This window comes from Furipterus horrens, unplaced genomic scaffold (assembly GCF_987537825.1).
Source record: "Furipterus horrens unplaced genomic scaffold, mFurHor1.1.pri manual_scaffold_1, whole genome shotgun sequence".
Lineage (NCBI taxonomy): Eukaryota > Metazoa > Chordata > Mammalia > Chiroptera > Furipteridae > Furipterus > Furipterus horrens.
The window spans coordinates 734218-744245 of NW_028327171.1; the positions used below are offsets into that span (position 1 = coordinate 734218).

Genomic DNA, 10028 nt, shown 5'->3' on the forward strand with positions numbered 1-10028 from the left:
GGGAAAGCGTGGTACTTCTCATTCATAAGTTATTCTGAATGTATGATTCTAAGCAAGTTTTACTCTCTAAATTAGATGCTTTAAAGTCTGTCTCCTTAAATATCCTAAAATAAAGCAGAGCTCCTTCCCCCAACGGTGTTTGACTTCCCTAAAGGAATGACACAGCTTCCCATTGATGGGCACTTCCATGTTCTGATCCATTCAATGAAAATCCAGGTTAATTGTTTAAGAAAGAGAAGGTCATCCTGGCAGTTGTTAGCATGAGAGCCAGCGCGGAGGGAAAATAACAGGCTGTTTGGGGTGTTTTATGGGCACACGTTACTCACTGCAGGGTGACCGGGCTTCCTTAGCAAAGAGGACGTGACTGCCAAAAGGAAGGCCTGCCATCCCGCCGGGCTCGGGGCCCACAGCGTGTAGGCGACACAAACGAGCAGAGAGCACCTGAGCCTGGCAACGCAAACACACGCCGCACGCGCTGGCACAGCGTCCCGCGAAGCCATTCCCGCTCCTGCCCCAGGCGACAAGCTGCGTCGCTGGGCCCTCTCCACTGCCCTCTCCCTTTAAAGGCGACCGTGAGGCCCGTCCTCCTGCCCCACGTACTTACAGTTCCCGGCAGGACCCTAAAGTGACCCCCGGCCCGGTTCCCCGTGGGAGCCGCATGTTACACGTAACTGGGCGAGGGCCTGTGGGGCGGGGGCCCGCTCCTGCGCTTTTCCGCCTGCGGCACGCGGTACCGGGGTGCTGGGCAGCGGCGCCTTCGCTTCCTCCCGTCCCAGCAGCAGACCCCGCAGAGCAGACCCCCTCCGAGGAAGAGGACGGCCGCGCTGGCCCAGCCCAGGAAAAGCGCCGCCCCCAGCTCTCGCTTCTGGGCCGCGTGGACAGCCGGGTTGTAGAAGTCTCTGATGACGAGGTGAGCCGTCCAGGACACCGGGGTCAGGACCAGCAGGCCCGTCAGCACGAAGAGGACGCCCGACGTCCCCAGGAGGCTGGCCTTGGCCCTCTCGCTGGCGCCTGTGCACTGCACCTGCTTCATGCCGCCGATGCCCACGAGCAGGGCGGCCAGGGACAGGGCCACGGCCACACACATGAGGGCCCTGGCGGCCTCCAGCGCGGGAGGCAGGGCCAGCAGGGAGCTGTAGAACTTGCACTGCAGCGTGGCCTTGGCCTGGTGGACGCAGTTCATCCACAGCCCTTCCCAGATCCTTTCGAAGACGATGATGTTGCTGCCGACGAAGGCTGACACCCGCCACTGGGGCAGAAGGGTGGTGCCGAGAGCCCCGGCCATGCCCAGAAACCCCAGCACCAGGCCAGCCATCTGCAGGGGGTAGAGCGCCATGGCCGGCACTTTGAAGACGGGGCCAATCTGGAAGCTGCTCAAGATCTGCAGGCGGAGGCGGCCTCGGGCCTACACGCGATGCAGCCGGTGGTCCCCCGGGAGGCTGCCCATCCGCTCCCGCAGGTCGTGGGAGCTGCCTTTGGTCCCACACGCTCGTCTCTGCGGAGCGTTTGCTACTCACAGAGCGTTGTCCCAGCCAATGAGAGGGAAGCCGGGGGTGTGTCAAGAAAGACAGCATTCAGCAGCGGTGCTTCTCAGAGGATTATTGTCCTGGCAGGGCTGCAATTAGTGTCACCGTGGCCATTGTGCAACGGTAATTACCGAGCGGGAGCTTCCTGTCTGCGAGCCCCTGGGACAGAGGAGCACAAACACACGTGCTCCGCAGCCCGGCAGAGGAGGCCCAGCCCCGGGCGTTCGGAGCAACTGAAGAACATTCCGCACCCCGGGTGGTCCATCACTTCCTGCTACGCCACTTCGTCTCTAATGTAATTAATCGGTTCTGGCTTTAATACAAACTTGCAGACGTGGAGAAGTGTTTAGGTGTGAGCGCCAAAACTTAAATGAAAAGTGGGGATGCTCTGTGAAAGGAGGGGCCCTGAGCAAGAAACTCAGGTTTGACGGTTTATTCTCAGGGTCCAGACCGGAGGAGCCAAGGGAAGCACTTTGCTAATTGGATTACTGGTGATTGTCGTCTTATCCTTTAAGCAACGCCCTTCTCGCCGGCGCAGGGAGGTTTGGGCTGTAAACCTCCATTAAAGGTCTCTTGCGTGGCAGCGTGGAATGCAGCACATTTATCAAACCCAGCATGTATATTCCACTTTTACGGGACAATATGAAGATTGCCCTCTGCATTGCGCTGTGCCATTAGTCACATTCAGATGAAAGAGAACGTCTGAGGAGAGGCAGCCGTCCTCGAGGTCCTGGGGCGCCTGTCCCTCCCCGCCAGGCGCAGGGGCAGGTCTCGGGCAGTGGCTGGGCGAGCCGGGCGGGACGCTCGCTGACTTACCGAGCGTACTTCCGCCTCTGTCTCCTCCGAGTCCAGAACAGGAGGGAGAAAGGTGCCTGCCAACCCTTCCCCAGGGGCCCAACCACAGCTCGGGGTCTGCTGTCCTCAGCCCGGGCCGCCTCCTCCTCCTCTGCCTCTTGGTCCCCAACAGCCCGTGGAGGTGTGACCCTCCTCCCTGCCCCCCGTCATCCCTTCCAGGGGCCGGAGGGCTCTGTCAGAAAGCCCGGGTGGTGCCTGGGAACAGCCACATCACCCAGGTCACTCCCACCCGTGGGGCCTCCTCCAGCCGGTGCGTGTCTGACCCAGAGGAACACGCAGTCCCAACCCTGACCCCCAGCGTGGGGTGATGCCGGGGGCCCCCCAGCTCCGGAGCTTCCTGAGGGTTAGCTGAGGCTTCTACTAAGACTTAAGCTTATTCTAACTTATTAGCCACGGGTCCCGCTCCGACACGGCTCTGCCTCCCACGCCCCTCAGCGGAATCATCTCCTGCAGGGTCTCCTGCGCCCGCTGCCCCTCTGTGGTCTCACCGTGCCCTGGGCGCCGTGCGGACCCTGCTGAGCCCCGTGCGGAGCCTGCCGCCACCTTGCTTACGTCTCCTCGGTGGCTCTCAGTCGCCTCGAGATAAAACGCAGCTCCGTCCACACGACACAAAGACCCGGCCCTGATTGGCTTCTGCCCGGCTCCACGGCTCCCCTGCGGACCGTGACCCCGTCCCGTGTTTTGACGTAGCTCACATCTCAGTGAGAGATATAAATACTGAGTCGCAGTTGAAAATATCCGTGGGTGCAGGAGAGATATAGCTATGGGTGAAAAATGTAAGACAGAAATATAAAGCGAACAAAAAGTATAAAGAGGGAGACGTTAATTTTAATCCTGAAGTGAAGGACAGCTTGCTCATAAGACAATGTTTCAGCCGCAGCGGGACCCCCACGTGGAGAGTGGGGGAGGGGCGCGGGGTCGTGAGAGGCTGTCTGGGTCCCCACGCTGAGGCTGGGAAGCGGGGGCCCCTGCGGACGGAAGGCCTGAGCCCGGCGGGGAGGGCTGTGACGGGGCCCCGGGCGGCAGGGGTGCAGGGCGGGGGGGAGCCGTTTCATACCCTCCGCGAGGGCAGGGCAGAGCCCGTAAGTCTGCATTTTATATACATTGGGGGGGGCCCCTAAAATGGAATTTATTTTTAAAAATTATGTATTATTACAGGTTTAAACTTTAGCCACCTTCCGAGTCCTCTGCATCTGAGGCAACACCCCTATCGAGATGTTTTTTCCACGGCTCAGAGCAGTGTTTGAACTCATCAGTTTTGATGCCTCTTGGTGCTTCTGCCGTTCTGTGTTTCACCTCTTCCACATCGGCAAAATGTTTCCTTTTGAGGACTTTTTTCATCTGGGAAACAAAAAAAAAAAATAGTTGCCTGGGGCAAGATCGGGTGATTAGGGAGGGTGGGGCACGGGGGTCATGCCATGTTTGGTCAGAAACTGCTGACCCCTCAGCGCGGTGTGGGCAGGTGCGCCCGTCAATCACCCATTATGAAATGGGCAAACGCATTGAAAGAGTCTTTAAAAAAAAATCACTGCAGCAGAACGCAGCCTCTCACAACGACGCCAGCTGGTACAGGGATGCGGGTGGGTTTCTAGAACACTCACCTCGGAGGCGAAGCCTGGCCTGCAAGGGGCCCACCCTCCAGAAGATAATTCTGGTTTTGGGGAGGTCTTGGCTATATGGGGGGAATGGATTGGAGGGGCAACAGTTTAATACGAGCTGCTGGCAGGCAGGCAGTGGATGGACGTGGCATATTCGGGATTCCGCGGGTGCAGACAGGTGACAGACTGGAGGTGGGAAACAGGTCAGGTGACTGTCGCGTCACGATCACAAGCATCATTGTTGCAGCTCAGGCGAGACCCTAAAGGGTCAGCACCTTTTCAGGGCGCATCAGGAGTTCAGTTACGGACGTGAACCGGAGCTGGCTGTGAGCCATTCCAGCGACGGACACGGGAGGCTGGGCTTCCTGGAGCCTGTGGACAGTACACACGTGCAGTGCCCACCCCTCCTCCATCCGGGCCACAAATTACCGGCGGTCAGGTCACCATCCGTGACAGGGAGCTGACTCGCTCTGTCCATGTGGCCCCTGCGGTTGCAGACAGACTCGCTTAGCCTGAGGGCCTTTTGCCTTCTCTGTAGAGACAATAAAAGTCGTTGGACCAGCAGCTACGCTATGCAGGCCAAGCCTTCTGACTTTAAGGTCGGGACAAGCCGGCCTGGAAGAAGTCAGGTGCCTGTGAGGCCAGGACTTGTTCCGCATTTTCTCTGTCGGAGATCACGTGGGTCAGTGGCAGGACCGAGGAGAGACGGGCATCGTCCCACGTGACTAAACACCGTCACTGGGCAGATGCGTCTCTCTGGATACTTTGGGGGGTCTCGGGTTCCTGCAGAGACCAGTTAAAGGACAACATACACCTCTCTGAGACTGGTTCCCTCTTCTTTCTAAATGCATTAAATGTAATAGCATAAATTAATAAACTTGCTACATATAGTTTTTTCTTATACTAATTTCATAATCAAAAGGTGATCAAAATATATCCATGAATAATTATTTTATGACATTTCTTTGAGAAACAAACAGTCCATTTTGTTATATTTTCTACAGACTTGATTTTTTAGAGCAAGTTCGGATGTAGAGAGAAATTAAGAAGGAACTACAGAGAGTTTTCATGCCTCATCCCCAGGTTTCCTGTAGCTGACGTCACTCATTGGTCGGGACCTCTGTCGCAGTGAATGAGCCAGATCAGTGTGTTGTTATTCACTGAAGTCCACAGTTATTTACATGTTCTTGGTGCTCAGCCAGAGTCCTTTCTCTGCTCTAGATGGCATCCTTCTGCTGCGAGGGTTCCTGAGGCCACCCCCCCGACCCCCAGCGGCGGCGCTTTCTCCTTCCCCATGACGACCTTCAAAGCTGGGGTCAGTTACTGTGCAGGATGCCCTTTCACTGAAAATCGCCTTTTATTTTCCTCATGATTCAACGGAGATTATGGGTCGGGGAAGGAGATCCCCCAGGTCAAGGGCCATCTCATCCCACCATGTCCCGCGTGCACATCCCCACGCCGTGAGGCCCGTGCGCGCGGGCCTCGTTCATCGGCCGCAGAGCTCCGCCCACTGCCCACACTGGGCCCCTGAACGGAAGCTCCTGGGCACGGCCCTCCCATGGAGCGCGGTGTTTACATACATTATCTGGAATTCTCCCGCGTGGGAGCTTTAGCTCACCTCTCTTCATTCTCCACTTCGTCAATCGTTTATTTATATCAGTATGGACTTATAAATCATCATTCTACACTCTGAGTTGTAATCCAAAACTGCTTTTATTATTATTATTATTTTTGCTCAAACTTGTCCAGTTTGGTCCCTGGGAAATTCCCCTAGTCACCTCCATGCCCCTTCCCTGTGGGACGCGTCATCCCTCTGAGCAGGACGCACGAGGCTGTCACCCGGCCCGGGAGGAGGCGAAGCCGGGACTCAGCCGGGGCACATGGGCCTGCAGCGGCGCTTCACGGGGCTCCTGCTGCCTTTGTGGGGTTTGATTACATTCGAGCTAAAGGCTCCTTTAGCCTCAAGAAGGCATGGCTTTATCTTACAAAAACAAATTAAAAATCAGTAAAACTGGCACTTAATTATTAATTTAATTGCGTGCAGATGGAAAATCGTCCGTTCCTTCCATAGTTCATTGGGAAGTTAATGGTTCGCTGTGGCAGGTGTGCGTACTGAGCAGGGCTTCTTAGCGTCAGGGGCTCCTCTCCTGGGTGTCTTTATGGGGATCATAAACCTGGGGGGGTAGGGGGCGGGGCACTGAGACTGTTACACCGTCCGACCGGAGAATAAGGTGATGAACGTTCCGTATTGTTTGGTGGTGAAGGAGAGACAGACACGCACCTTTCTCTAACAGAGAGAATCCACGGGGGCCGTGATTCATCAAGACCCCTTACGCCGGCTGATGTCACAGGAGAGAGAAGTTTTAATAAGAGGACAGGTCATGGTACCGCGGTCTGAGGAACAAAGGCTTCACAGATACTCTAACCTCCCGTTGCCCGGGAGAGGGGGGAGGAGCAGCCACCTGGGCCCTTATCGTGGGAGGGGAGTTGGCAGGGCAGGGCAGGGACTCCCGGAGGCGTCCTGTAAGTCGGCACCGAGGAAGGCGTGTCAGTCCCACAGCTCTGAGCGCTCTTCTTCCACGAGTAATTCTTCTGTGGGAACAGCTGCGTGTGTCGCAATCTAACACATTTCACCCCAGTTTTGTTGTGTGAACACTGTGTTTCCGTGGTGGCCCCAAGTAAACATGCATCCTGGACGGACAGGCATGTGCCAGGTATGCACAGCTTACCCACCGCTGGTCCGACGCCCTGCCCCCGAGGTGCGTCCACCCGCCTAAAGGAGCAGGACTGGTGTCCGGAGCAACGGGGGTCAGTGGATTGGCACTGGCGCAGAAAAAATGGGGGACGTCACTCACAGCCCTCTTCAACCTTGGATTGGCACGAGCTCTTCCTGGCCACCCCCCAGGGAGACAGCTCCCGTTTGTCCCCTTTCTACAGAGGGACAGTGGACACACAGGCAGGCTGGTGAGCTGCTGGGGCCACGGGGGGGCCTGCGGCAGACGCCCGAGGAGGGGAGCACAGGGGAGCATTTGGAAACGTGTGTGTATTTGGGGAGTGGAATCTGGTTGCCACATGACGGCAGGGAGCATCCCGGGCATTTATTTATTTGTTTGTTTACTTATTTATTGGTTGGATTTATTGGGGTGACCTCGGCCAATAAAATTATACGGGTTCCAGATGCACAGTTCTGTAAGGCAGCACCTGCAGGTTGTGCTGTGTTCCCGCCCCAAGGGCCGCCCCGGCACTGCACGGACACCCCGGCCGGCCGTCTGGACTCCCGGGACATGAAAGGCTGGCGAGCTCCCCAAGACGCCCGGGCCTCTGTGTCCGGCTTCTCCCTGCTGCTCTTTGGGGCAGGAACTGAACACCCTGTTTCTGATTCTGAACGGAGAACTCTGCTCTGTTTTACATTTAAATCCAAACTAATTTCATTAATGCGTCGTGAAAACCCGGAAGGGCGTTTAACCGGGACGTCGAGGGGAAGCTGGATTCCGTTTTGTTTGGAACTTATACTATTAAAGTTATTCATCGTTTAAAAACCTGTGGCACCCCTGCGACCATCGCTGTGGATGCGGAGTCACAAACCTCACACCTGAGTCACTCCGTCTCTGCCGCGGTCACCTCCCCGTGACAGCCATGTCAAAGCGAGCTTCCGGGCTCTTTCCTCTCTCCCATCGCAGGTGTCCTGTGCAAACACAGAATGAAATAGCTGCTGTTCTAAGTGAATTACTTTTTTTTAAAGTTTCCCGTATCAGTGAGACATGGTATTGGCATTTCCAAATGACGTCATATCAGCTGTGACTTTCATTCCAGAATATTCTATAGGACATGACCAAACAGTTTACATAAACCGAGGTGTGAGAGCCACAGAGTGGCGATGCCTCAGGTGAATGTGTGAATAGGGGCGGGATGGACAGTTTCCGTGACTCGTTGACGGACTCCTTCCGCGTGTTGTCGGGGCACCTGCCACGTGTGGGGCCCCTGGATGCGGTGCTGGTCGCAGAAGCGTGGACGAGACTGGGAAAGCATTTGTAACGGAAAAAACAACTGCAACCCCCTCCCTGGAAACAAGACGGAATGAGGGGCGTCTGTCCTTCCACGGCCTCGCAGGGCAATTGCTTAACAGACTCAACTGAGTATTATTTAATTTTTAGGAGACGTTGCCTTTATTTTACTTGGTGTTTATGGTTGGTTATGGCTCAAACTTTGTGAAATTACATGCAAACTCACAGATTTCTTTTTGTAGAAATGCAAATGATTTTCAGAGAGTAAAACATAATGGTTTTATCTCTAGTTTATTGTTCTCAGGACGTAAAAGAGGTCCGTCTGTAACACAGTGAACTTTAGTTCAGTGTGACTTTTCTCAAATCCTCTCGCAGCCGGCCTTTCTAACTAGAGGCTGTCATCCATGAGTCAAATATGTCTTTAAATCATGCTCATTTCTATACTGATGTGCGTCCTGTTTTTAAATATTGAAATGTTATTTTTCTACAGTATAGTGGTAATCATGGCTGGTTTGGCTCAGTGGATTGAGCGTCGGCCTGCGAGCTAAGTGTCGCTGGTTCGATCTTCCAGTCAGGGCACATCAGAGAAGGAAAGCTCTGATTCCAAAAAACCTCCGCTGCCTTGCGGCATACCTCTTCAGGGGAAAGGCTAAGGGAGTAAACCCCGACAGAAAATCCGGAGCCGGAGTCCCTAAGGCGGTTTGACGTTGTAGTCAACACCGGCAACTCCTGCGGCGCACCTGAAGCCAAGCTGTATTGACTCCGTCTTTCCCTTGGACCCTTCAGCTGCGAAGAGAGGGGGGGTCTGCTGCATGGGCAACAGCAGACCCTCCATATCACCCTGCCCAGGCTCTGTAGCTTCAGCTTCACTGGAGAGGACACTCCAGCGTCATCGCAAGATGTCGATCCAACACGGGAGGAGACAGATACCGTGTCACTCCCGAGTCGGACTGCACAGCCATTCTCGGCGGTGCAGATAGACTCTTAAGAAGCTACACCATCGTCTCTCGAGACGGACGGCAGCCGACGACGAGTGGTAATCATGGGGTGAAGAAATAAAGTTGGGATAAATATTAAAAAGCCCTGAAATGTAATCAAGTTTAGATTTTTTGAGATAGAAAATTGAGACCAATTATAAGTTTCTTAAGCAGGTTGCTTACTTAACAAGAAAGGTACTAAGATAAATCATAAAATCTGAGGAATGTGGTTTTATAGTTTATTCAATTCAAATCAATGGTTATTTCATTTCAATTACAGAAGATTGTGGTATTAAGCACAGGATATTAATTTAGCACTTCAGTCAATATTCAGCACTTTTTGTTGATATTGGAAATAAATATTTTATCATTTCCCCATAAAAATCTAAAATTCTAGAAAGAAAGAAAATCACTGTTTAAAGCATAAGAAATTTTCAAGAAAACAAGGAAATGTTTCAAAAAAAAGAATGAAGCAGAACCTTAATTCTTAGGCGGCTGGCAAAAGGCAGTCCCCTCTGCCCCCTGCGGCCCCTGAGGTCCTGGGGCTGCCGGGAGGATGGGGGACGGGCAGAGGCCTGGGTTCAGATCAGACACCCTGGATGAGGTTAACATCCTCAAAGGGCGACCACCTAAGGGAAAAGACCAAACTGGAAGGGATTCCACACTGAGTCTGGTGGGAAGGAGACGTGTCTGCCTCGGGGCAGAGTCTCAGCAGTGGCCCGAGACGCTGCGGCCCACAGACTCCGGCCAAGGCGGACGGTCTGCACTGGCCACACCTCGCAGGCGGGGGACTTTAATTAGAAGCGCATCTGGGTTGGCGGTGCCTGCAAGTGCTAACAGAAACCATGTCACCCCTCTCTGGAGGAGTCCAGTGAATTCCCACAGACAGATTGCCAGGGACCGGCCGCAGCCACAGACCCCAGAACACGCGAGGCGGCAGACGCCGGGGCATCTGAGAACCGGCAGCAGCAGACGCGGCAGAATCAGACTCCAGAGCTGCACGCGTACGTTATCAGGGGCAGGACACAAAACAAAGTGCAGACTCAGACTAAGAGGGGTGGTTACCAA

The 10028-nt window shown here is 54.5% G+C and overlaps 1 protein-coding gene across 1 annotated transcript; it reads right to left on the reverse strand.

Moving 5' to 3' along the window:
* Positions 1 to 555: 555 nt before the first annotated feature.
* On the reverse strand, positions 556 to 1517 carry CLDN17 (claudin 17). The gene has a single exon (XM_090288612.1). It carries the CDS (start codon positions 1334 to 1336, stop codon positions 662 to 664), a length of 675 nt encoding a protein of 224 aa, XP_090144738.1. The 5' UTR covers positions 1337 to 1517; the 3' UTR covers positions 556 to 661.
* Between the last annotated feature and the right edge of the window lie 8511 nt (positions 1518 to 10028).

Excerpts from the sequence above, each read along its gene's own strand:
- CLDN17 (XM_090288612.1), bottom strand. The coding sequence starts at position 1,336 with ATGGCGCTCTACCCCCTGCAGATGGCTGGCCTGGTGCTGGGGTTTCTG.